The sequence below is a fragment of the Haemorhous mexicanus genome, chromosome 12 (genome assembly GCF_027477595.1).
Source record: "Haemorhous mexicanus isolate bHaeMex1 chromosome 12, bHaeMex1.pri, whole genome shotgun sequence".
NCBI lineage: Eukaryota > Metazoa > Chordata > Aves > Passeriformes > Fringillidae > Haemorhous > Haemorhous mexicanus.
Genome location: NC_082352.1, coordinates 22,445,704 through 22,473,608, shown reverse-complemented (window position 1 = coordinate 22,473,608; position 27,905 = coordinate 22,445,704). Strand labels below are relative to the sequence as shown.

The 27,905-nt window shown below is 52.3% G+C and overlaps 1 protein-coding gene across 5 annotated transcripts in view; it reads right to left on the bottom strand.

Annotated features, from left to right (window-relative positions):
- The window catches only part of ZFHX3 (zinc finger homeobox 3), a 135,791-nt gene that overhangs the window by 7,797 nt on the left and 100,089 nt on the right, over positions 1-27,905 (bottom strand). For 4 of the 5 annotated variants that reach the window (XM_059857621.1, XM_059857619.1, XM_059857620.1 and 1 more), the window contains 5 exons: positions 23,182-23,289; positions 14,522-14,655; positions 14,131-14,331; positions 6,082-6,187; positions 166-5,598 (listed from right to left, as the gene is read on the bottom strand). In XM_059857621.1, coding sequence (XP_059713604.1) covers positions 166-5,598; positions 6,082-6,187; positions 14,131-14,331; positions 14,522-14,655; positions 23,182-23,289 — 5,982 coding nt within the window. The remainder of the gene's footprint in view (positions 1-165; positions 5,599-6,081; positions 6,188-14,130; positions 14,332-14,521; positions 14,656-23,181; positions 23,290-27,905) is intronic. The other variant, XM_059857622.1, reaches the window with a different exon arrangement.

Genomic DNA, 27,905 nt, shown 5'->3' with positions numbered 1-27,905 from the left:
AGTTCAGGAATTAGATAGAATACCTACTGCTTTTTTGCTGTGAAGTCAACATGCTGAACTAACAGGCCAGGAATCCTGTTATCAGTCATTCCCGAGGGAACAACTCCTTGTGCTAGGTATGTGCCAGCTGAAGGTGTGCCTAGGCAGGGTAGCACCTGTACCCACCTGTGTTGGATGGAGTGAAGCCAGGTAAGGATGGGCTGTTGAGGCCTGGGAGCAGGACTGGAGGGATGCCCTGTAGCGCAGGGTACGCAGCAGGAAGGTTCAGAGCTTGCAGGGGCGTGTTGTCAAACATGCCTTGCTGTTGAGCTGCCAGACCAAGAACCTCGTTGGCTTTTTTGATTCGGTCCAGCTCCTGCTGAGCCATCAACTGACGTACAGTAGCTGGGTCAAAATACTCCTTTTCCTTATCCAACTGACTTCCAATGGTTTCTTTAACTTTGGAGATATGCTGTTGAGAGAAGATATGGTCACGTACAGACAGCCGAGCGCTGTACTTGATGCCACACAAAGTGCACTCTGTTTTGGGTCCCTCGTAACTTGTTTGGTTAATACCAAAATGCTTGGCCATGCTGAGTTTTGACTTCTTCTCTTTCGCCCTCGCATTCTGGAACCAGACCTGAACAACTCTCTTTGGCAGTCCAATGTCATTGCCCAGGACCTCACACTCCAGCATGGTCGGTGTCCTGTAGTCATTAAAGCACGACTTAAGAACCTTGAGCTGGAGATTAGTCATCTGAGTGCGAAAGCGTTTCTGCCCGGGCCGGTCCCCGCTCTCGCCAGACTTGCTGGCTGAGCCACTTGCACCAGGGCTGGGCGAGCAGGGGTCGGCAAGGCTGGAGGTTTCACTGTAGTCCACGGTACCTTCATTGTCGTACTCTTTGCTGTAGAAGCTGGGAGCTGGGCTGACCAGGCCAGAAGACAGACGATCTTCGTACTCGGACATTGCTATCATGGCTGCTTTAGTCAGACCTTCGCTGGGTCCTGATGCGGATTTGGTTTCGGTCGCAATCCCTGTTGCACTATCGTTGTCTGCGTTCCCTTCGTCTCCTGTGGTAGTGTCTGTGATTGCAGTGTTGACGGAAGAGCAGTCATCGTTGTCCAGCTTTGTCTGGTCAAAGTTCAGATTGACTGAGGACATGGAGGGACTCTCAAAGTCTTCAACCCCTTCCACCTTAATGGAAGATGGACTCAGCAGGGTTCTAGGTGACAGTTCCATACTCTTGTTCACCGGGGAGAGGGGAACGCTCTGTCCGTCGCTGCTGGCTGGTGGCATGTGGGAGAAGCTGGCTCCATCAAAGATGTCTCCTTTCATCTGGAGCCCCCCGTCGCAGTCCAGGAGCATCGCAGACAGCGTCAGGTTGTACCCAGCCCGCTTGGCCTCGTGCCAGTGACGGGAGCGGATGTGAGCTTCCAGAGCTGTCTTTGCTTTAAAGAGAGCTCGGCAGAAGGGGCACCGTCTGTGGGCTTGGGCAGGCCCCACAGCTCTGAACTGCCCCTTCCTCTCTCGTGCACGGGTGTTCTGGAACCAAACCTGTACCACACGCTTCTTCAAGCCCACCTCGTGTGCAATGTGATCCAGCATCTTCCGTGTGGGGTTGGAGTCGAGCAAGTACTTCTGGTACAGGATTTCCAGCTGCTCAGGGGTAATGGTTGTCCTTAGACGCTTATCCCTTTGGGGTTCTTCTCCCCCAGTCCCACTGTCATTCTCTCCAGGGCTTGCACTGGCCTTTTCCTCCAGCTTTCTCTTCAGAGTGTTCATGGTGGATGTTGGAGTCGATGGTGAGGTGGCTGAGCTTGCTGGAATCTGTGGTAACGTTCCAGACAGCAGCTGGCTTGCCAGTAGTGGATTACTGGGATCAAAAAGCATGAATGGCATATCCAGTGTTCTGTCCAGGAAGGGGGGGTGGATAAACTGGTTCTGTGCACTCAGGAAATGGAGCTGCTGATGCTCTTGCCAATGCTCAAAGGAAGGAAATGCCAGTTTACACTGGTCACACTGGTATGGGATTAGCTGAGGAGGTAGGTTTGCCAGCTGCTGAGGGGTGGATGTGTGAATGGGTTTGAGGGAGAGGTGTGAGAGCTGAGACGGACTTGGACTTGACTGTGACAAGGAGCACTGAGGGGGCTGAGGAGGAGGTGGCTGTTGCAGCGAAGAGGGGGAGGATAACTGTGAAATCTTTTGGTGTGCTGAACTTGTCTTTTGTTCTCCTTGGTCCTGTTGCTGCTGAGGCTCTTGCTTTGGTTGCACTTGCTTCTCTTGGGTTTGGTTTTGCTGTGTACTTGGAGGTTCAGACTGCTTTGGTTTCTCATCTGTAGCTTCTGCTTTAGAACTAAAGGTGGAGGAATCGTCTGCCTCTGCCGTGAGCTGCAGAAGAGCTGAGGAGGTCGCATTGGCTGAAGATGTAGGTGTGCTGTAGGCTTGTGAGGGCATCGGGGTGCTGCAGGAGGAACTGGTTGGAGTCAAGAGCTCTATTGCATCCATAGAGTCTTCGTTCTGGCTATCATCCTGTCCATCCTCATCCTCATCTTTGTAACAAAGCTTTTTCTGGTGTTTAATGAGATCAAAAATGCGCTGAAAGACCAGACTGCACTTTTTGCACTGGTAGTTCAAGTTGCTTGTTCTAATGTACCTGTCATTTGTGAGCTCCCGTCGCTCCCCGTCTTTGCCTTCTCCCTGATTCTCGTAGTTTTTCCTAGCTTTCTGACGGGCATTCTGAAACCACACCACTATAACGCGAGTTGGGAGGTTCAGCAAGTTAGAAAGCTGCTCAAATTCATCATCCTTTGGGTAGGCATTGGCATCAAAGAAGTCTTGCAGGACTCTGAGCTGGTAGTCAGTAAAACGTGTCCGAGAGGACCGCTTGCTTCCCCAGTACTCCTGCTTTTGGGGCTCTGGAGAAGGAGGCCGTGAGTCTATCTTCAGCTCTTCCAGACTGGTAATGGGAGGGTTGCTGAAGTTGTACGGGGAGTCCTTGTTGCGTTGGCGCTCCTTGAACAGGGTGTTTCTGAACCAGTGCTTGATCACTTTCTGGGGCAATCCAGATTTGTCTGCCATCTCTTTGATCTGTTCCTCACTTGGGGAATTGTTAATGTCAAAATACTGCCGAAGGACTCTGAGCTGGTCATCGGTGATCCGTGTGCGTGGCCTCTTGTTCTGCTGCTGCTGGAGAAGGCTGGGGTTGAGCTGATGCTGGTACAGCTGGGCCAGGTCGGCGGGCAGGGGGTCCACGGGGCCCAGCTGAGGTGGCAGCTGTGCCGGCAGTGTCTGCAGGGGCATGGTTTGCATCATGAGCGGCGAGAAGATGGGGAGCTCCATAGGCATGGAGAGCTGGGTGAGCGGCACCGAGGGCTGGGCCGGAGCGATGGTGGGAGAGGTGATGGGTGGGGCTGACGTGGGGATGGCAGGAGCAGCAGCGGGCTGAGGAGGGGCGGGGGGCAGCGGAGGGGGCGGCGGCGGCGGCGGCGGCTCCGGGGTCTGCGGCCGCAGCGGGTACAGCTTGTCATAGTGCTCTCTGTATTGTTTGGCAAACCTCTCTAACTGCTTAAAGGGAAAGTAATGTTGGTGAACGTGCTCTTGGTGGCTCTTCAGGATGAGGATGTTTGAGAAGAACTTGCCGCACGTATCACACTCCAGCTTTTCCAAGTTCTCACCTTGCTCTGTCTTCCCATTTTTCTTCTGCCCCTTTTGCTTGTTCTCATTGTAATGAATGACGAGCTCAAAGCCAAAGTTTTCCAGCAAGGCTTTGGTGGCATTGCCCCTTGCGTCAGAAGCAATCCGTGGAGGCAGTATGGAGGGCTCTGAACTGCTGCCTGGCACAAAGTCCTTCTTCTCTTTGGGCTTTAAGTTATCAGGAAGAGACTCCTTCAGTGTAACATTATTGTCTCCCCTCTCTGTGCTTTCCCTTTCCCGTGGGGTTTCTTTATCTTTCTCCTTCACTATAGATTTATTCTTCTTCTCTGGATGCTGGCTCTGCTGTAATAGGACGGAGTGGGGCTGTGACAAGGACAGCTGACCTTGCTGCTGCTGCAAGAGCTGTGGATGGCTCTGCTGAGGGAGCTGAACTTGTGCCTTCAGGTCCTCCAGCAAACTTGGACCCGTCCCAGTCAATGTCAGTGCACCACTGGTGACAGGCAAGCTGACTTCTGGATTGAGCTGGAACTCAGCACTGGGGATGTAGAATGGAAACAGAAGATGCTGCTGCTGCTGCAGCTGCAGAAGGGTCTCAGTGGTCATTGGAAAGTGCGGCAAAAGTGCTGGGTTGAAGAGCTGGGACTGCAGGAGAGCAGCTTGCTGCTGCAGCTCCTGCTGCAGGTGGGCCTGGACCTGTGCCTGTGCCAAGGTTTGAGCTTGTTGCTGCTGCTGCTGTTGCTGCTGCTGCTGCTGCCTGGATGCAATCATGTCTGCCAGCTTCTTGCGGTTCACCTCTTTGGGCTCTGCAGGGGAGGAGATGTTAGTGCTCACAGCGTTACCCAAGGGAGGAATTCCCACACTGTCACTGGAGACCTGGTTGAGAAGGCTGGGAATGGGAGCAGTGCCTGAAGTGCTCGTGCTGGTGGTTGCAAAAGCATTGCTGTTGCTGGCACTGACAGGGCTCGGTGTGGATGAGCCCAGGGAGAGGCTGCTGCTGCTGCTGCTGCTGTTGCCAGCTCCGTTGCTGCTGCCGCTGGCCGCCTCCAGCTTGGCCGCGCGAGCCTTGGTCTGGTGCAGGACAGACCTCATGTGGATCTCCAGAGTCGAGCTCTGGCTGTAGGCCACGTTGCAGGTGTTACACTTGAAAGGTTTGTTGTCTGGGCTGCTGGTAGGCTCAGGCTGCCCAGTAGCAGACTCTTGGAGGGCTCGTTTCAATTTATGCAGATGAGAAACGGAATTGTAATGTACCAGGAGAATGTTCTTCTGTGTGAAGGACTCCTTGCAGACTGTGCACTTGTATGGGCGAGATGGATCTAGAAATTTCTCCATAGTGAAGTTAGGGCCCTTCCTGAAGGGTAAGGCCCTTTTTGGTTCCGAGCCAGAGTCCTCTTGCACCGACCCCGAATCACTGCCTGTTGGGCTCTGCTTATCTTCCAGGTCGCTCTCTTCTTCCTTATCTTCCTCGACTATTACTGTGTGGTCCTCAGCAAGTGAGGGGTCACCCATAGCAAGGAGGTCCCCGTTGACCAAGAGACCACCGTACAGCTGCTGAATGTCAGCCTCACTCAGCTCCAGGTGGCTGGTTTCCAGGTGCTTCTTCAGGGCCTGGAAGGTTCGGAAGCTGCGCTGGCAGAGGCAGCACATGGTGGCTGCCCGGATGACGTGGTACTGGGAGTGCAGCTGCAGCTTCTCAATGGTTTTGAAGGCCAGGCTGCACTGGTTGCAGCGGTACTTGTAGACGTGGCGGTCAGAGACCGGCAGCTGAGGCCGCTTGGCGTGGACGTCGTTGAAGTGTGTCTGCAGGGCTGCTGAGCTCTTGAACACCTGGCTGCAGCCCTTCTTCCAGCACAGGAAGCCAGAGTCCTCCCGGGCAGCGCTCGGATCAGCTGGAGTGGGCTTGGGGTCTCCGCTGTGCTCTGCACTGTCCGATGACAAAAGGGTCTTCCCCACATCCTCAGAGATCTCTGTGAAAACAGAATTAGAGCAAACCCAAAAATTACACCAGCACACCATGGTAGATCAACACCCCTTTTCAGTCCTAAATACTCTGTGATCTCCAACACGACAACTATTTCTAACATTTCTCCTCTATCTTCATTCATTTGTTTCAATACCAGCCCATTAACCTCATCATGGTCCATTGCATAAACCTACACAATTTACTTCCTGCTCACTTTGAATATCTGGAAATTATTCACACACACATCCCTTAGTGCATTTATCACCTTCAATTCTCCCTTTCAAGCAAAAGCCATTCAGCCACCTCTGTCTTCACTGCTCCTTTTTGATGTCCTGCCTATTTTTGAAAAAGAAGGTTCATCAAACTGAACATAGTATTTGAGTCTAGGTCCTATCAAAGAGAAGATTAACAGGAATGAGCTGGTCCCTGAGCAGGTGATGGAGCTGGGGGAGTGGTGGGACAGTCGATCTCATTGACCTGCACTCACCAGACTGTTTCCCCTCCCGCTCCTCTGTGCCCGAGTTCCCATCCTTCTCTGGAGCAGCTGCTGGAAGGAACATGCTGCTGGGCATCATCACCTCAGGGGTTGTCACCTAGAGACAGGGGGAAAGGACATAGGGAGAGGAAAAACACAAGAAAATATTTTAAACATCTCCAGTAACAAAACTAGACATCAGTATTGTGAAGTCAGAGGCATCATTTTTCCCAGCTCACTGAAGACTTCGTATTTATTAGACAAAGCTCAAATCAGTCAAAAGTGTTTCTACAGTTACATTCTGGACATAATTAGCAGTGCACACTTGAAGAATAATCTTATTATTAATATTTTTCCTTTATGTGGAATTCAGACTTTGATCACTGACAATGTTTTGTCATGGGCTGTGAAACTTCTTGTGCAACCAATTAGGTAGATAAGTTGAAAGGCCCACCTTAAGCTGCTGAAAACATAATAAGGCCCCTAATTAAATCATACCTAGTAAAGTACACTGTAATCTTGAACCAGGGAGCATTGCAGCACTGTTTTCAAAGTGTATCGATGCAGAGAAAGGAGGGGCATGAGAAAGAAAAGTACAAATAAGGAGAGAGGTGACAAAGGAAAGGATGAATTAGAAAGGACTAAAAGCAAATTGTGAAATAAAAAGCTTTTGGTAACCCTTTCCTTGCTCTGACTGACGCATTCCCTTTGCTCCTCTTCAAGTATTTGGTGCTAGATCCTGCACCATCAAAACCAGTGCAGTGCTGGGACACCACTGCTTCTATGGAGCTGGAGAATCTGCATGGCTCACCTGGAGAGAGTCTTTGGAAAAGCCAAATGTGCACACTCATCCTGTTCTGAAAAACTGTTTCTTTGGATACAGCTGGTCACAAACCATCTTGCCAGCAGCCTGCATGTGGCTGGCATCAGATGCAGGACAATGAATGTCCGTTTGAATGTCTGGAGACAATGTCTCACACTGCTGGAACGTTGTCTCACGGCACAGGGACACAGAGTCCTGCCTCACTGTCACCATCCCTGTGTTTTCCAGCACAGGGCTTCCAGTGGCAAGCGAAGACTCCTCTACAGCCTCGAGCAGCTGCCCATGCCACCTTGCTGACACCCAGGGAGCGTTCCCCTTCCACCAGGTGCTCCTGCTCCCAGCCTCCCACTGCTGGGAAGGTGAGGCACAACTAAACACTCCCATTCAGGGGTAAGGCAAAACAAGCCTCTCCATCCTTCTGCTGGATATGGAGAGGACACCTGAACCCTGGATTTCAGGAGAGAGAGAATGCGTGCGGCCGCTGCGTGCCATGTACCCGGCTTTCTGCCCAGCCAAGAACCACAAGGCTCTGAGTGAGCTGCAGGACAGAGGAGCACACCTGTGGTGAAGCTGGAGCTCATGGAAAATCTCAGGATGAAATGGTGGCACAGAAATGGCCGCAGAGCCATGAACTGAGCTGTGAGGGACACAGAGCTCCCTCCCTTTCCTGGGCCAGCCACTGCATGGCAGTGAGTGCCAGGTCCCATGGAGCAGCAGAGAAGGCCGCTGACATATCCCAGGAGGGGAGCTGAATGCACCAAACTCATTCATTCCACCTTCTACTCTAAACAGAAGCATCTGATGGCTGTGGGTGGTTGGTTGGTAGACGTTAAAGGTCACAGAGTAATTTCCAGTAGCTGGGCTTGGAGGAGGGGGATGAGCATGGACGCCGAAAAGGGGAGGCAAGAAGAAACCATCCCTCTCAGGTCTAGCAGCAGGAAGAGCCTGCTTTCCTAGGATCTTTAGGAATTATGAAAAATAAATCATGAGAAATTAAAAAAACCCCAACAGAGTAGAAAAAGAATAAAATTATCTAACACCTCAGCTGCACATCATTATAGAGCTGTGGCTTTTCATAGGCGTTACAGTACGGCAGCCGTCCCCACCACCACGCTCAGTACGACGGATCAGTAATTGTTTTCATACACTTTAATTAGAAAAACTCAGATGGCTATGAATAATAATGGAAAAGAGAGACTTTTGCACTTGAAAGGTTGAAGTCAATCAAGTGTGAATGACGGCAAAAAAGAAAAAAAAAAGACACCAATTCATCAGGCCTCTGTTGTCTCGCCGCGTCTTTAATCATAATTCCTGATTGGGATTCAAGAAGGCAGTAAGCAGCGGTTCTTTGTCTGCCTTCACCTTCCGTCAATTAACTCTCCCCGAAATATAATCATCAACCTCACATGCTCCTCTGCATCTTAATCTGGGGCTCCAAACCTGTAAGTCCTGCCCTATATGTGTTTAAGTAATTACCTTTATCTACCTGCATCTCCACAGCCACCATTCCTTCCCTTCCTTCCATCCTCCCTCCACCACAGGGGAGGAAAAAAAAAGGAAAAAAGAAAATAAAAAAAAAAAAAGAAAGAAAAAAAAAAAGGCTGTGGTACATTAAATTGCTACAGGCACAAAATTCCCAAAGGCAAATGGAAAGAAAAGGTTGAAAAAAGTGCAGGGAACTAGAAATTCTGAGTATGGATGCAGGAACTGTGGCGGTGCAGCTGTGGGCTGGCCTTGGGGATCAAACCACTGGAAAGAAGGCACTGCTCAGCAACTGGACTCACTCTAGTCCTCTGGCTCCATCCAGGTGACTCCTGTCCCTTTCCTACCACGATCCAGGGCAGGGCCCTCCGTCCTTTCATCCCCATGGACCAGCCCCGAGCAGGTGGCAAAGATAGGAGGGCAAATGAGCTGCACATCCCAAATCACTCTGCACTGACACGGAATTCCAGACTGCCTTTTATGAAGGTCCTTTCACACTGCAAAAACATCCGAGGACACACCATTTCTTTGGGCCTGAAGAATTTGCCTCGCATGCTGAGGCTGCTTTTCGTATAAACCCAGAGTGGGGGCATGATGGGGCAGGAAGGTGCACTGGCCCACGGCTCGTGGCAGGTGTGACAGGAGCAGTGCTCAGCGACACAGCATCTTGTACTGCACATGTTCTCACGGCAGCAACTGCTCCGTGATGGCAAGGAGTGTGTTCATCTGCAGCACAGCCCGTGTCAGCACGTGCGGCTGTCAAACGCTCTCCTCCTCCGCCTCACCTGCAGGTACCTGGGGTGTCATCCTGGCATCCCTCCTCAGTTTGGCACCCCCTCCCCCTACTCAGTTCCTGTCTACCGGTTTCAATGGCTCCAACACAGCTTCACAACAGCAACACGTCAGTCAGTGTGAGCCATTACTAAAACACAACCCTCAGCTGTGAGTTCAACAGATGTGGTTTGTCTTCTCCCTTCCCTTCTCCTGTTCATGCCTGTTCTTTGCTGTCCAACACCAAACCCTACCCCTGTGTGGCTGCAGCTACCATCTCCTGACCCACAAGTCACCAGCAAAGCTCACTGCAGCATGACACCTCTGTCTCAGTCACCCCAGATCCACCCCAGTGCCCAGCCTGAGCACCACCCCTGCAGCTCTGATGGCTAAGGTCCCTCTAAGTTCTCCTCCTGTTACCACACAGAAGGTCCTTAAAGGATGCAAAGTTGCTGGACAAGCCTCTCTGCTTCCAAGAACCCCACCTTTTGGGTGAAATTCAGACCCCTTCAGCAGATAAAATGTCTTTATGATGGTGAGATCCATGGAGAGGCAGGTGCACCCCACTTCAGTGGCCATTTCTATGGACACAGTGGCCTGGCAGCGACTGTTACAGAGCACCTGAGGGCTGATGGGTCAGGTCTCCTGCCTCCCTGCCCCACCAGCATGCACACACCCTGACACCTACAAACCTGTCACCGCTCTGCAGAACCACCAGTGGGCCCACTCCTCACTGGTGACAACCAACCTCCAGCAGTGACACGCACGGCTCCCGCCACCACTGCATCTACTGGACTTTTAACAGCCAGCTGCAGAGCTGCTTGTGTGCAGGGCTGGAGGCTCAGAGCCCAACACCCACCAACGTAACACCTGCATATTGCTGACATGTCCAAACAATTACTCCTAGCTGGTGAGAGCAGCCAGCTCCTCTCACACCACGCCTGCCTGTGCTGACTGTCCATGGACACCAAACGAGGGGATGGTTCCCCTGAATATACCCCAAAATGCTGAAATCATGTGGCTCTGAAAAGAAAACCTCTAGAAGAGGTCTGAGGAGATACATCACTGTCCCCATGTCTATGAAACCAGGGGAATTACAGACGGGAGGGAAGGTTCCCCACCAGACAAAGGAGGTAATTTCCATTACAAAGAGAGAGAGAGAGGGTGCTGGAGTGAAAAGCTTCATTAGACTCTGAGAGGCAAAGTGATGGCAGTATACCAAGGTCACTTCTAATTTAGACCATCTAATTGGCAAACATGGCTCCAAATGGCTATCATCTCACAGGGCTCAGAATTAATGAAGCCCGATTATTTTCATTACCTTCATCCGAGATGGAGAATGAGACACAGAGTGAGAGGGAAAGGGGGGAGAGGGAGGGGGCGAAAAGGAGGGAGAGAGAAAAATTGAGTGACAGCAGAAGGGAGAGAGCAATAAGAAAAGACAATGGGAAAGAGGGTAAAAATGTAAAGATAGCAGGAGGGGGAAGTGAGATGGTAGGGATGGGCAGGAATGATTCCTGGAGCAAGGGAGAAAAGAAAAAGATGGAAAGATGACTGGAACACTGGAACACTGGGAAGATGCCCTAAACTGAGGAAGAGAAAGCTGACAGCAGAGATGACGAGACAGAAATGTGTAGAAGGATAAGGCTGGCTGTGGGAGGAGGGAGAGCTCCCACTCCCAGAGGCTCTTGGGAAGCCATCCTCTCTCCCAGCTCCAGCCCATCAGTCTTGTAATCGCCCGCAGGAGCAAACTGCACTTCACCCTCCTTGCGGCCCCGCGAGTGCAGCGGGCCAGGCAGGGGCTGCGGTGGGCACGATGGCACCCGGCCCTGCCCAGAGAGGCCACGATGCCACAGAGAGAGAGATTGGCTACGTTCATCCAGCAGCCCCACGAAAGGGAAGCTGCAGGAGATGGGAGGACAGTGTGAGCCTCAGCCTCTGTCCCTGTGGGGCACGGCATGTGCTCTATTCCCCCGGCAGCCCCTGTGCCTGCCGTGGGGCCAGTGGGAGGACAGGGGGGTCCCGTGGGACAGCCAGCCCGGCTGCTCGCGGATATGAAAAGCAGGGAGCACGAGCAGGCAGCTCGGAGATGCTGAGCGCAAGCAGGAGCCGTTACCCTGGCAACAGACATATTAGACACTGCAGGTTCCTGAACGGCGTCTGATAAGGTGTTATTAACTGAGCCTCCTCCAGCGCCGAGCAGACGCTGCCTCGCGAGGGACCGGCTCCGTCACGGGGCCGCGATTCCCGCGCGCGGCGCTCACACCCGGCAGACCCCGATGGATCCTCATGACAACGAGCCCAGTCAGGGCCCTCCCATGCTGCCATGTTCTGCACAAACCATACTGATGCCTCAAAATATTGTCACAGAATAGAAAAAGACCCACCTTCTTCACCCCGTGCTGTGAGACCTGGAGGAAGAGAAGCAACCCTCCCGTACATGTCTCTAGGTGCCAAAGGGAAGAAAGGTGGGAAAACCAGAACACGCATGAGGATGAGCATCATGGCTGGGCCAGTCTCTGCCATCCTTGCAGAGCCCTGTGGCCCTACTCTAGCACAGTAGGTAAGCTCACCTAAGGGACTGTGCCTGACCTGCTCTGCAGTGTCCTAGGCTCCTCCCATTCCCTCATATCCTGGAGGACACAGATGCGCTTGAGGACAGACCAGCCCAACGCTCCTGCTCCAGACCACACACCCTGCCCAGGCAGCCTGCCTGGCTCAAAACAAACCCCTCCACACCAGCGTGACAGCTACCCTGAGCAAACTGGTTACGCCCGCCGGCCTAGGAAAGGGGCTTGGCTTCTGCTTGCTGCTCTTAGAAAGCCAAAACACCTGCCACCAATGCAGTTAAGAGGTGAACAAGGGCCGTTCAAACCCTCAGAAGGTATTTCCACACTTGAGCAGCACCAGTGAAATGGACGCAGGTCACAGAGGCCATGGCCAGTGGATGGGACAGCTCTGTGAGCCAGGTGCACAGGCTGGGCAGAGCTCATCCTGAGAAGCCCTGAGGAGACAGGCAGGTAATGCCAGTCAGGAAGGTAAGAACATAAAGGCACTTAGGGAGTGGGAACAGGAACAGGTTGCCCAGAGAGAATCTCCTTTCCTGGAGATATCCAAATGCTGTCTGGACACAATCCCTGAGCACTATGCTCAAGGGACCCTGCCTGAGCAGGGAGGTTGGCCTGGAGCAGCTCCAGTGTCCCTCCCAAGACCACTCATGATTCCGTGACTCTGTCACCCCTGTCTTCAAGGAGGACTCACAAAAGGAATCACAGAATCCTGAAAGCTGGAAAAGACCCTTCGTCTTCCAAGTCCAGCCATCAACCCAACACTACCACCATGGTTAAACTGTGTCCTCAAATGCCACATCCACATGATTTTTGAACGATGCCAAGGATGGTGACTACATCCATAGTGGTGACTGCTTCTGGAGGCAGCCTGTGCCAGGGCTTTCCAACTCTTTCCATGAAGAAATTTTCCCTAGTATCCAATCTAAACCTCTCCTGGTGCAGCTAGAAGCCAGTCCTCTTGTCCTGTCACTTGTATAGTGGGAGAAGAGACCCACCCCACCTGGCTCCAACCTTCTTTCCGGGAGTTGTAGAGAGGAAGAGTGACAGAAAGAGAAGACAAGAAAACTGTAAGAGAACAGCTGGGTCACGTTGCATGTCATTGTTCAGAAGATGACACAGGAGGGAGCTGGTGAAGAACATCAGTGTTACAACAACCACCGTGTTATTCAGCCCCAGTGCCAAGAACTGGCAAGGAAGGGAGAAAACAAGCAGGAACAGGGTGCAAGAAAAAGAAACACAAAGAGAAAGAACTGGCAGGAATCAAAAGAAACACATATTTTATATGCTTAATGAAAGTTCTTAAATGTAGACACAACCTTGCGTTGAGTATTGTACCAAAGAAACAACAGGGACAATATATCCCATCAGCTGCTGGATCTTTCAGAAGCTTTTGCACAAGCTGCCATCTGAGGCACTGACCTCATAAGGTCAAGGAAATTGTATTTATTCTGATTTCACAGTGAAATCACTCAACAGATGAGCTTCACATGGCTCAAGCAGGGACACAACATACCAGGGTGCAGCAAACCTCGATGGCAGAGCTCTGACAGGTGAAGGGGCTGCTACCACAGCAACTCTCTGCTCCTCATCTTTGTGGGGATGGCAGAGGACATGCCGGGATGGCAGAGGACATGCTGGGATGGCAGTGGATATGCTGGGATGGCAGTGGATATGCTGGGATGGCAGTGGATATGCCGGGATGGCAGAGGACATGCCGGGATGGCAGAGGATATGCTGGGATGGCAGTGGATATGCTGGGATGGCAGAGGACATGCCGGGATGGCAGAGGACATGCCGGGATGGCAGAGGACATGCTGGGATGGCAGTGGATATGCCGGGATGGCAGAGGACATGCTGGGATGGCAGAGGACATGCTGGGATGGCAGTGGATATGCTGGGATGGCAGCGGACATGCCGGGATGGCAGCGGATATGCTGGGATGGCAGAGGATATGCTGGGATGGCAGTGGATATGCCGGGATGGCAGAGGATATGCTGGGATGGCAGTGGATATGCCGGGATGGCAGAGGATATGCTGGGATGGCAGTGGATATGCTGGGATGGCAGCGGACATGCCGGGATGGCAGTGGATATGCTGGGATGGCAGAGGATATGCTGGGATGGCAGTGGACATGCCGGGATGGCAGCGGACATGCCGGGATGGCAGTGGATATGCCGGGATGGCAGAGGACATGCTGGGATGGCAGTGGATATGCTGGGATGGCAGAGGACATGCTGGGATGGCAGTGGATATGCCGGGATGGCAGAGGACATGCTGGGATGGCAGTGGATATGCCGGGATGGCAGTGGATATGCTGAGATGGCAGTGGATATGCCGGGATGGCAGAGGACATGCCGGGATGGCAGAGGACATGCTGGGATGGCAGCAGCCATGCTTGCCTACACAGCCACTTACCGTCATTATGAGTTTCTCGACACAGTCAGGTGACACGCTGTGCAGGTGGGTGAGGTGCAGCTGCAGGTGGATCTTGTTGTTCAGCATGTCCTGGCAGAGAGGGCAGCGGAGCATGGGCTGCACTGAGTGCTGGGTCATGGCGTGCACCCGCAGCCGGTTCACATCCGTGTTGCTGTACTTGCAATATGGACACTGGTACATCTGCAGAGCAGACAAACGAATCACACAGCTCTTCCAGGTGCCACTTTCCTCTCTTACAGCCAGGCTTCAATAATTTGATGCCTTCTACCACCAGTTTTTGCCTTTCATCCTCTTCCTCCCATTTTATTCTTTGCTTTTGGCACACTGGAAACACACTACCTGCACAGAGAGACGGGTTCTTCTGCCTTACCTGCTCTGATTTGGTCTCCTCTGAAGTTTTTGACCACTTAAAGGAGAGAGGTGACTCAGAGCTGCTGGGGAACGAAATCCGCTTGGAGGATGCTGGAGGCTCTGTCAGCTCCTTCTCTGGCTGGCTGGCTGGTGCTGCAACAGAAAGCCACGAACATCAGCACACCCCACAGAGGCCTGGGCTGGACAACGACAGGGCTTCCATTTACTGCTTGACACGCACCCCAAGGACTTGGAGGAGGATGAATCTGAGGACTGACCGATGTCCTCAGTGCACACCAGGCCAAAACCAGTTCCCTCTTGCTCATCTCCCACAGCACAGGAACTGTGTCACTGGTGGCCATAAGCAGAAAGATCTCAGCAGTTTCTGGAGGATGCTTACAACCTGCAGGTGCAGGAGACGGCCTGCGGCTGCACTGGACACACAAATGCTTGGCTAGATGGTGAAGGCCCATGTGTCACCTCCAGGAGCAGCTGGACTCACTCAGTAAGGTAGAACTCACAGCCCAGGACATTCTACACATGGACACTCTGAAATGCATTTGCCCTGGAGAGGGCTGGTGGTTGTGGCTGTCAGCCCCATCGATGGCACCCGTGCTGGCAGCAGTGGTGCTGCTGGGACGGCTCTGGCTGGCTCAGCCCATGCCTCCAGAGGAATGAGCATATCTGATGCGTCCTAGCACATGGTCCTGCCAAAATCCCAGTTTTGGCAGGACCCGGCCAAGGGGACCCAAACATTCCCACTGTGATAAGCCAAGAAAAAGCTGTTTTGTTCAGCCAAACAGATAAAGGCAAATGAGCCCTAAAGTCAACAGCAAAACAGTGCTCGTGGCACTGGGAGAAGCACATCCCTGACCTTTCTCCTCCCCCGAACCCTGGCTGCCTTCAGTACATAAATTTGTGGGACATGTATTATTTAAAAACTGTAAGGACAAGTATATTATACACAGCCCCCGTCTCCTCCTCCCCGAACACACATTCATAACGGTACTTTAATCTGTCTCGAATCGACTTCAAACCCATTTTGCCCTTAATGGGAGTTATTCATTTTCACTTGAAAGGTAATATCTGACAGCTGGATATTTAATATGATGGATCAGCTGCCGATTAACAAGGCGCTGCAGCATTCTCAGGCCAGTCCCCCATACTCTTCCCCCTTTCTCCTACTCAACTTGTGAACCCGCTGGTGTCTGCTCCTTGTTTCAGACGATACCACCAAGAGTCAGATCCCAGCAAACTGCTTCCTTCCCAAAGACCCATCTGTGCACTGCCACGAGCTGCAATTCCAAACATACTGCATCGCAGCAGAGAATTCTCATTCCTAACTACCTTCCCTGCCAGTCCCCATCGCTGCATTCAGCTGAATAGAGGCAAAGTAAGTTCAGGGAGAGGGAAAACAACTACAGGTAGCAGTACTGCCAGAGGGAGGCAGAGATTAGAGGATCTGGGATCCGGGACTGCTGAATTTCTCCTGGTAGGCTTGTCCATACTGAATGGGCTTGGTGATCGTGTTCCCCACAGCACCGCTGGCTGCATGCCTGGTGCTGCATGCCTGGCTGGGCAGCAGCCTCCACGTGTGCATGTACAGCCCTGGCTGCTCCTGGGCTACAAACCCAGGACTCTGCTGTGCTGCCAACTCCACAAAAACATCCAAAGCAGGGGTGGAATGAGCTTGCAGTGTCAGTGCTGACTGATGGACACCATCACAGACGCTGCTCTGCCCTCACAGAATGACGGGTTGCTCTGCTCAGCTCCCTGCTTGAACTGAGACTCTCCCTGTGGTTCAGAACTGGAAATGGCTTTAAGATGTCTGCAGGGCCAGAGCTGACCTTCCCTGCTTCCTATAATAAATGTGCTTGGAGCACTGGGAACATGGCACCACTCTGCTGCTCCTCCACTGAGGAACACAGTCCCTCCTGGAGGGTTTGGGGAGGAGAGACTACCACCAAGAGCCAGCACTGTGGTGGGTGAAGGACCACCCTGCCTTAAAATGCCCTGCCTGGGCCCTGTGTGATGTGAGTGGCCTTTGTCAGGGGCCTGATCACTGCTGGCACTGTCCAGTCCTCGGTGTGACCTCCAACACTGACAAGCCAGCCCCCACCAGGCTGCTGGGTGTTGGGAAGAGCAGCTGGAGACCCCAGGTCTGCCAGGGTGGTCTGGCACAGCCATGGGAGCCCTGCTCTAGACCTGCACTGGGCGGGGATAACAGTGACAGTCACAGCCTCGGGTCCCTTCAGACCCCTCTAGGTGGTGACTGCAGCTCCCGTGGGTCACACTGTGTCCCTGGGCACTGACCACTGCCAGCTGCTCACCAGCAGAGTGTTTCTGGATGCAGTGACTGAATTCAGCCCAACCATCAGTACCCCAGGCTGCTGAACGCCAGCTCCAACCTTGGGAGTCACAGCAGGGTATTTTCTCTTCTCCTTTCTACTGTCAAGCAGCCTGCTTAGAATTAGTAACAGGTAATTAAAATGTACCACCTCCTAAGTGTCCAATTTCATTAAATCACTTAGTCCAACCCCATAACCTTAATCCTTCAAAACTAGAATTATTGATGATTGTCCAGATCCAAGAATAACTGATTTGTTGCACATAGGATATTTTAAGTATTAGTTTTTGAGTTGACAGCTCAGCTGGGAATTTTAACACCAAGACTGAAGCTTGTTGTTGATAAATAGTCAAATGCACAAAATGACACATTCAGTCCACATCACAGATGATCAGAGGAATTAAGAACTCTCTGCTACCAGGAGAAAGGAGGACATGGCTTGGTGTCTCCCTGCAGAACTCTTAGCATAGCCTGGGACCTTCTGTCTGTGCAGAGAGGACAGGACAGAATGTCCAGAAGGCCATGGCCTCGAGGGGCTCAGTGACACTGGAGCACATGGGGACACTCCCTGTGCCAGCATCTGGCTTCCAGGCCCAGGCCTCGCAGGGCAGAAAAAGGAATTTGCTCTGAAGTAAGATGTACATCTGCATATCGGGTAGTATTGTGATTACTTTGACTCTTTAAGTGGATTTGGTTCAGACTGACTGAGACCTGTGTTTCTCAACAAATGTCCCCTAAAGCCAAGTGCAAAGGGGCAGGGCTGCCACAGCACTTCTGGAGATCTACTGATCTCACTCTTCTCAGCAGCTCCTGCTTTTCTCAGGAGGAGGAGAGATCCTCCCTGGGTACATTCCAGAGGTGAGATGGGCACTTCCTTGCAAGTGGGGGCCTTTCCTTTGCTGGTTCCAGAGGCAAAGCCAGCACGGAGCCCCTAAACTGCTGCTCTCCATCCTGGTGGGAAGGAAGTCACCACCCACCTCCTACCCATCAGATTCTTTTAGCTAAAGTATCACTGACAGCCCCTTCATCTAAACTTCCATCTCCCAACCAAGCAACATAATGGAAAAGCCAATTAAATGATTATTAATTCATGCTGCTTTCCGTAAGCCAGAGGTTCTCATCTCCCTGCATTCCGTAAACCAGCTTGCCACTTGCCCTAGAAATTTACAGTGGGGTTTCTGCTATTGCCATTGATTTAAACACCACCAGCCTCCCAAAAACTCCTTGCTGGAGTCTAGCTGCTGGCCTGGGGAACTTCTCAGCAAGACCAGGGAACTGTGCTTTCACTGCCTGATGGAAAATAGCATTCTGCATTTGGTGGTGCCTCCTTCCTCAAATCACCTCCGTGTGTTCTTGGAGCCATCAGTCCTCGGACCAGTGGGAGCTGCTACTGTGCTAGTGTGCCACACAGCCCTGTGCCATCAATGCCCAAGGCTTCTGCTCCCTGTGCCCTCACAGCTCCTGTGTGTCTCCTGAAATCCAGGGCTAGTTTATCTGTTCATCCATCCTCCAGAAACTGCCTTGATGCAGGAATGGCCAGAGCCCACACGGACTGCTGGGGAAGGGCACAGGGCACCCAGAGTTGCTGCAGCACTGCCATCTCCTCAGTAACACACAGCCAGCATGTCCTCCCCAAACACTGTCTGCTTAATTCCCCACTCCCTGAAGGAACTTCCATTCCAATCAGCTGCTGTAGCCACACCATCAGGCCTGTGCACTACCTGTTGCCCTGCAGTGTTTCTCAGCTCTGTATTTCACAGTAACTCAGCTGACAGGTCAATGTCCCATGCTCGGTGCACTCTGCACCCATCCTCACTCCTGCTTCACAGCCCCAAAATGGCTGAATAATTTGTTTTTCTAATGCTGTGTCATACCTTCCCACCTGCAGCGAATACCCACAGCTGAATCACTATTAAATATTCATATCCAGAAGCTCCAGCCGCCACCAGGCTTCCCTGCCTGGCTCCCTATGAACACGAAACACCCAGCAGATGCCTCTGTGAGATGCCAAGCAGCACCAGGGGCTCCTGGAGGTGGGCTTTGCCTGGCACCACAGACCTCTCCTGTAGCACCTCCAATGCTGGCAGAGCCCAGCCTGCCCAGAGCTCAGCCAGCAGCTGCATGGAGCCGCCCAGCCCAGACAAAATTCTGGGCTGGAGCTGCCACCCAGGAGCCTTTTGTGTTTCACATATCCTTGGAAAAACAGTGAGAGGCAAGCTCCCAGTCCTTGTCTCCCATCCCCTCTCCCTGGCTGCCCTGGCTCAGGCGCCGGTGCTGAGTGGCTCCATCGTGCCCTGGTCCCTTCCTGCAGCCTCTCAGGCCCCCAGAACATCCCGGCCATTAAGTGCTCCACAAACGCCAGATATTAAAAAAAAGCAGCAAAAAGCAGCCGGGGGGAGGAGCAGGAATAGATTTCCGTCAGGATGTGCCTGACCTGTTTTTTTCAATTTCAGTAATTAGAAAGGCAGTCGGCCTGTAGGAATTATTCATAAACTGCAGGAGCTGTGCAGTATACATTTATGTTAAACATGTCAAATCCAATTGAAATCATGCCTGCCAGCACCATACTCCATAAACACACTTTTCTGCAACAATTTCCCAGCTCTCAGCAGCCCATTAATACTTCCTTTAATAGCAATCTACCACGGATTCGAATCAGGGACGGTCCATTGCACTAATTGCTCTGTTAGGTGAGCATCACGGACAAAAAAAAAAAAAAAAAAAAAAAAAATCATTAACAAAAATAAAAGCCCTTCAGGCCAGTCCTCCAGAAAGATTTCATTTCAATCTATATTTTAAGTAGACTTTGTTTCTTGTTTTTGTGGAAAAACCCCTGATATTCTCCGTGTACCCAACGGACAGTGCATTAAGGAAGGCTCTGGAAGCTGGGTCACTGCTGGTGATGAGGCTCTCCGTCATGAGACATGAACCAGCCCCACTTCAAATCTGAGAGGCCTTGTACTGCAAGGAGCAGGGCTTCAGCTGAGTATCCACCATCTACATCCTGCCTTAGAAATGGAACTGGGATCAGCCACAATGCCTTTCCCTCTTGCTGGTTTGCTTGTGGTGAATCTCACATTAGCCATGACGAGATAATGCCTAACACTGAGTCATCAGGCACACAGCATCCCCCTGCTCCACTGTGGAGGCACTGCCATCTTCCAGAACCTTCCTGAAACCACAGAGATTTCTGTAAAAATCAAGCTCCAATAAGTCCTTCTACGGGATGGACTTCTCCCCAAGTATATTCAATTGAAAAGTATCACCTAAAAAATGTTTCTGCTTCACATTTTAAATACAAAGAACGAATCAATACATTTATTTTGCAGTTGAGACACTTGTGACAAGTTTACAGTGGGAGCAGAGGTTTTCTCCTTGGTACTGACACTAACCCCAGCACAGGCTGCACCTGGACAGTACCTGCCGTGGTGCAGCACTCACCCTGGGCTGGGGCAGGGAGATGGGCAAAGGAACTCAGGGTCTTGTAACATATCTTGCAAACTTTTAAGAGAGTGGGAGAAATAAATCCCCTGTGCACAGTGAGGAAACTGAAGCACAAATGGATGTAAATTGCTGAGGAACATAACAATCAAATTGCAGGTGGTGAGCAGCAAAAAAGTCTGTCCGCTTTCACATGCCCCATCACTGGCTTTCAGCCCACACCTCTCCTGCTTCTCCATCTTCACACCTGGCTCAGAGGCTCTTCCTAAGGTCAGCTCGTCCATCCAAAGCAGGGCAGACTAAGCCTGCCCTATTCCTGATGGCAGCTCCTCTATAATCTTCTTGAAAGACCTCTGAGGAACCTTCCCAGAAAACCCACTGCAGTGCTTAAGCCACAGGCTGTACAGGAGGACTTTTAAAAATTTATCTAACATCAATCTTTCTCCCTTCAATTTAAGCCCTTTGTGTCTTGTTGTCTGTATCATCAACACAGAGAACAAATAATTTCCTTCCTTTCAGAAGCATTTCATGCACGAGACTTATCTTGTCCTCCTCTTTGGTCTTCTTTCGGGTCAAATAAGCCTGTTCATTCCATTTTCTCCTCCTGACTGATGTTGCACTGTTCTGGGCTTTTCCTGACGTTTGGGCTTTCTGAAATTGCTGCCCAGCCTCCCCAACAGCCCAGCTCAGGAATGGAGAGCTTTCCAGTACCAATGAAACCCACCAGTGGTGCAGTATTGTCACCTACACTGCTGTCTGTGCTTCACTTCAGCCTGTCCTGAAAAGTGGCACTGAAAGCCTTCCCGAGGAGACACTGACTCCAAACAGGACCTTCTTCACATGAAGGGAAATTGGGTCGTGTTGACATGATTTGCTCTTGACAAATCTGTGTCGACTGCTCCTCATCTCATTATCTTCCCATCAGCACTTACAAACAGTTGTTTGGTCAATTCCCGGGAAAATCTGGGGCAGGATGGCAGGTGTACAGTTCCCCAGCCACTCCCTCCGCCGGGGACAAGCCCTGTCTGTCCCTCACTGCCCCTCCCCTCTCTGCACAGCACAAGGGAGGGCAGCTGGCAGGTTTGATATGCTCCAGGCACTGTGTCCCAGCACCCAGGCACAGAGCAGCAGGTCAGGGACAGCGTTCAGCATCACAAGTGCTCTGCAGCCCATCCCTGGGAGCTGGGGACAGGCTGCTGCTGACACAGGCTGTGCTGCTCTGCTCAGTGAGGGAAATGCAAAGAGGGCTTCATGTTCTTTAGTTTTATGACACTGTGGTCACAGCCTCCCCCTCCTGCTCTGTGTCAGCAGCCTCCTCCTCCTCCTCCTCCTCCAAAGGGAGCTTCCTGGAACTGCCTGCTCCCCTCCCTGCTCACAGCTCCACTGGTACCAGGTATTGTGTCCCTGCACCCTTCTCTTCTGGGGCTGTCAGGCATAACCTGACCCAGCTTCTGTTCCTTCCCATGTCTGAGGTCCAGGAGGACTGTCAACACTCTCATGTTCCTCGAGGGCCAAGAGCAGAAACAAGAGCAAGGTGTGGTGCCTACTTTGCACACTGGCTGGACAGCAGCTGTTGGAAACACAACCTGGCTTTAAGCTCAGGGGGTGGTGTTGCATGTTTGGGAGCAGCCTGAGCCCATCACACACACCTTGGCTCACACAAGGCTGGTCCCACGCCCCATGGGCTCACAGCCTGCTCTGTGTCCTCCCCACAGCTCCCTTTGCAGACCCCATGGAGCTGTCCCATTTCTGATCTGCTCCTTGGCTCACCAACACTGCGTTAGGAATTTCACTGGCAGGGTGAAGAAATGAAACCATCCAGATTCAGAGTTTCTGTACAGAAAAGGGTTTAAAAAGCAGGCTCCTCATATTTTGAGATATAAAGTTTGCACACAGATCAGCCTTTTTAAGTGCTTTGGGCAAAGGTTAAGGTTTGGGCAAAGAGTCCTATTTACCCCTGAAGAGATTTAATCAATAAAGAAAACTTACATCTGTCTGTGACACTTCACAAAATGGTTGTGCTGAGCATCACACAATCCCACACAATGAACTGAGACTCAAAACCACCTAGAGCCAAGGCAAATTGCATTTCCAGGTTAAGAATCAGTATGTGATGGGAAGGAACACACAGAGCAACCTCAGCGAGTACAGCCCACCCTGAGAGCACAAACCTCAGCAGCCACAGGGCCCAGCTTGCTCTCTTTCCCTCTCGGGACACATCTTCCACTGTCTGAGGCTGAGATGGGCCGAGACTGTAACTGTCCAGGTGATATACCACATCCCATTTTGGGAAGACAATTTAAGACAAAGTATCTTTGCTTGGGGCTCTCCAAGAGGCAACCATGAAGGCAGCAGGAGAGGCTGCCTGAAGAAACATTTCTGAGGGTTTCTGAGGCATTGCACTGCCCAACACCGAGCCTGCCAACCAAACGGGACCTGGAGCCAGAACTGCTGTGTCCTGGGCCAAGGAAAATCAATGCCACCTTCAGCACCTTGGGGTCTGGACCCAGAGGTGCTGACAAGGACCAGATGAGGGTGGAGGATGGATGGCCCTCTGCAGGGTGGGGCAATCACAGAATCATCAAATGACACACTTAATCCCACCGGTGCTGGCTGCTGGCAGGAGGGGCCGTGCATTCTCCTCCCTCCTCTCCCAGCTGTTGATCCACATTGCCTGGGGCCAGTCCCAGAGCACCCTGGCCCAGCCTGACCCACCACAACTCCATCTACTGGAAGCCTTCACAGAGGGTGACACTTATGTCACACTGACACTGCCACATTGTGGTCAGCCAAAAACAGTTTTGTGGACCACTGTTTTTTCCACCTCCCCTTCCTGGATTTGAAGAAAATGAAGGACCAAACACCACCTCTGCTAAATCACAGAGTCATACCTGTCCATTTACTCTGGTCCTTGTCCCCTCCACTCTCTTGCTCCTTGGCAGGCTCCTCAGCATCACCAGCTGTTTCATTGGGCCCTTCCACATCTTCACTGGGTTCTTCTGAAACAAGAAAAGCAGAAAGTGTGACACAGACATGGAAGGCAGTACAGAAGAATAGGTAGCTGCCAAAGAGTAACAGCATCAGCTAAGGCTGTGCACAAGTGTTGGGTGGTAGGCCATCAGCATCCCCCAGTGCTCTCCCAGCACACCTGCTTATTGGTCAAGACAGAAACTGTAAAGAACTGAGAGATGAAAACAAAACGAACCTCGCCTACTTCTGCCCTGGAGCTGCTGAGGTCCCCTGAGGTGTCATGTACACTGACATGGCTCTCTACACAATAAGGTTCTACCAGCCACATCAGGGATTACAGAAGCATGAGCGAGCGACCCGAGCTTGCAGCACCTTCAGCCTCATCCTTCCTCCTCATCCCCATCTCAAGCTCTCCAGACCCAGTGACAGGGTGCAGTACTGACCCTGCTCACCAAGACGCCAGAGCCACTGCAGACAAATGACAGCCCTCCTGCCCAGACCAAGCGTGGAGCAGGCTGGTCTGCTGCAGCCCCAGCCCAGACACGAGGCACAGGAGGAACACGCTGGCAGCCTTGCCTTCATCCCAGCAAGGGAAGAGCCTGCAAACCCAGGCAGCACCATGCAGGTGCAGAAGCACAGAGGAAACACTCAGTGAAGTGCTGAAAGCTCAGAACATGGAGCACCATGGTCCAGCCCATAACTGGCACAGAGTGTGTGGGGCAGCTCCACTCCAAGGCACCTGGTCAGGTGGGGCTCTGGGGAGAGAGCTGTGGCTGCCAGACCCCTTACACCAGGGTGTAACAGCCACGTTATCATCTGCTGTCATGAGTATTACCGTACAGTCCCTGTAACTGACAGGGGTTACCCCACCACTGGGCTAACAGAGGCACTTCTAGGCCATTATACCAGTTTTTAGGCAGGATAGTTTAGAATTTTAACTCACACTATCTGGTCATGGTAAACCCCATGAACCCACGCAATCCTGAGATTTACCTGCACCACCTAACGGCTTCAAGCACCAACCCCCATCCTCCTCCTAACAAAGACAGGGCTAGAAATTCAGATTAAAAGTATGTATTAGCAGCTTGCAGATACTCAGCAGTGTCGTTTGAGGATATGAGAGCCTAAACTGGGAGTGAGAGGGGAGATGGGTGGCAGTGCTGACAAAGGCATCCACCATGTAGAAAGACATCTCACTGGTGCAGGGGTGAGATGGGCAGTCTGCCATGTGAGCTGAGTGCTCAGGTTTGCTGGGAGAAGGGCTGTGAAACCAGCAGTTGGGCTCACATTTCAGAAATTAAAATTCCAGTCTTTTTTCCACTCTAGGGAAAAAACACAACAAACCATCCCCACCCCAACCCCACCACCCTGGTGCCTTCAAACCACTTCACACAGGGCAAGGGTGTCCCTTCAGCTGGGGCAGCTGCCATGAAAGCAGATTTTAGCTAGTTTTATTAAAAACCTTTGGTACGGATTTCTACATTTAATTTCAATCATCATTTTAACCATTCTGTGCCGGCTCAGGTGCTCCGAGGCCCCCTGGAGAGCGTGCCCATGGCATCATCACCCAGGCACAGCCCACCACCCAGTGCCCTGGCCCTGGCCCCCACCGCACAGCCCCATCCCCCGGCCCGGCTGCACAACAAAGGGCGCCTGGCGCAGCGGCACTCCCAGCTGCGACCCAGAGGTGTCAGCATCGGCATGGGAGGAAGAGGAAGGGCGAGCCAGGCTCAGCCGCTGTCTGGGCTCTAACCTGAGCATGTGGAAATAATACGTGTCTTCCAGTGGGCTGTCTGGTTCGAGGGGAATAAAATAGGACATTCATAAGCAGTTACACCATCTGTCTTTATACCATCATCATCATCAACAAGGGAAAAAATAGCTCTTTAAAATGGATGAAAGCCCAGGCTGACAGTAACCGGAAAAATGTGAGCTATGAATACCAATAACGGGAGAAAATGATTAAAAAACAAGGCTACAAACAGCAAGTCCCCAGCATGGCTGGGGCTGCAGCTCCTCACGTCCATCTACCAGCAGCCTGGACTGAGCCCCCCCATCTCTGGCAATGAGCACTCCACAGTCCTGCACCAGGAATGCTCCCTCTGTGGGCACAAACTGCTCCTGGCTCTGCACCCTCTGCTAGGCAGAGGGCAGGGAGCAGATCCAGCTGCAAACCCTCCTCCTGCTCCACCCTGAGCTTTTTTCTGAAAAGTATCTTTTCTAAAGCAGGATGGGAAGAGAGCAGACTCTGGGAGACTCTGAACCAGCTTGGGTAGGTCCTGTCCCACCCCTGCTCAGCCCCTTGCTGCCAGGGGCTCTGGCACAGATCCCGGGGAGGGAGAAGCACTAACTCCATCTCCTTGTGCTGCCCTTCCAGCAGAGCTCTCGGGGAGGCTGAGGCTGCTCTGCTCACCGTGCTCAGGCTGGCTGGTGGCACAGCTTCCCAGGGACGCTGGGGACAGCCACCCCAGCCAAGCTGGCTCTGTGACTGAGTGGGCTCTGACCTGCTGAGAACTTGCCTCCAGCACCCACAGCCCTGTCTGACCCAGCCTCCAGCCCACAGACCTCAGTGCTGACAGCAGAAGCAGCCAAGGCCCTGCTCCTGAAAGCTCTGTGCCCACGCTCTCTGAGCCAGCTGCTGAGCCACAGCGGCAGCTCCGCCGTGCACGCAGGTCTGGAAGGCCAACACCTGTGTGAAGGCTCCATCCATCCATCCATCCATCCATCCATCCATCCATCCATCCATCCATCCATCCATCCATCCCTTGTACTCCTTTGGGGCACCCCTCTCTGAGAACAGGCTGGCAGCAGTCTGGTAGGGAAAGGTCTGCTCCTCCCCTCAATCCACTGCACAGCACAAGGAGCTTCCACTGCCCCTGCAAACTGGAGTCACTGCACTGAGCAGAGCCCACCACCGTCCCCATGACACGGCCCACAGGACCCACCTGCACACAGTGTGCCGACCACCCCGAGGCCAGCTCCTGACCAAGCAGTGCCAGCAAGACACAGGGAACTTACTTCCAAACCACCAGGACCTTTCCACCACCACCACCCAACCCCTCCTCCCCAAAGCTGCACATTCTGGTCGGACTTCAGAGGTGCAAGAGCTGCTGCTGTGGGATTTGTATGGGGGAATCATGTCCCTGGGAAACCCAAACAACACACATTGTGCACAGGTTCCCATGCCACAGCCACCTGAGTCCATGGTGGTTTATTAATAACTTTTAAAAGGAATTTTCCCATTGCCAGGGCCCAGGTCAACACTGAGAGCAAGAAGTGCAGCCCCTGGAGCCAAAGGAGCTGCTCTTCCATCTCAATCCACCTGCCCCACACAAAATCCTAGGCAGTCTTTGCTTCCTTCATGAATAAATCATTTTAGAGAGCAGTATTTCCTTATAATTTAAAATTAAACCATTTACTAAGCGAGGGGTGGGGGGGGGGGGGAGGAGGGGGAAGAGCAGGAGAAGAGTCTGGAAAATCACAAGTATCTGACTTCTGCAGGGGTCAGGGAAGCTGTGACTCAGTCACACACCAGAATGTACCCAAACTGCCGCACGCAAGTGCACAGGATCACACCACCGAGGTCTGTCCCTTCCCAGACCCAGGAAGTTTGAGAGCTGGAGAAGTCGAGAAATGCTGATGGGATCCAGACCAGCTTGAACAGCTTGACCTCTCACCTCTTCCTCTCCCCGCCAGGTTTTCCTTAACAAACCCAGATCTCTTATCCAAAGGGATAAAGGGCATTTCTGGGGTGGCGAAAATGCAGGCATGGGAAAGAGCGTGCGCTGCCTCTCCACCCTCCGGCAGGCTTGAGAGCTGAGAAACATTAGCTGTCATGAACCACAATCAAATCAGGTTTGAAATATTTAGCAGTGGCTTGGAAAATGTGGCGGTGCAGCTCTGACAGGCGAGATGTGCAGACACCCATTTTCCATTATAATGGAAATATCAAGCCTGTTCTGAATATGTATAACCTAGAAAAATGTATTGATTTTTCATTCGGCATTAAAAAAATGAAATACCCTGCAGCTGTCAAAAGCCTTTTGTTAAAAGCTCATCTTTCCTGGAATGAGGTTTACCAGAAACAAGTTTTAATTGTACACAGGGTCTCTCCTTTGGAACAAAAAGAATCTGTGACGCTCCCTTTTTCAGGATAAGTAGCCAAAAAAGCCGACAGAAAGACAGGCCTGAGCCCTGGCTGCTGGCTGCACTCCGTGGCTGTCGGGGAGGTGAGGGCTGGCTAAGCCCGGCCCAGCACCACCTGACCCACAGCCCCAGTGCTGTCACTGGTACAAACCTGACCCACAGCCCAGGTGCTGTCACTGGTACAAACCTGACCCACAGCCCCACTGCTGTCACTGGTACAAACCTGACCCACAGCCCCACTGCTGTCACTGGTGTAAACCTGACCCACAGCCCAGGTGCTGTCACTGGTACAAACCTGACCCACAGCCCAGGTGCTGTCACTGGTACAAACCTGACCCACAGCCCCACTGCTGTCACTGGTACAAACCTGACCCACAGCCCCACTGCTGTCACTGGTGTAAACCTGACCCACAGCCCAGGTGCTGTCACTGGTACAAACCTGACCCACAGCCCAGGTACTGTCACTGGTACAAACCTGACCCACAGCCCAGGTGCTGTC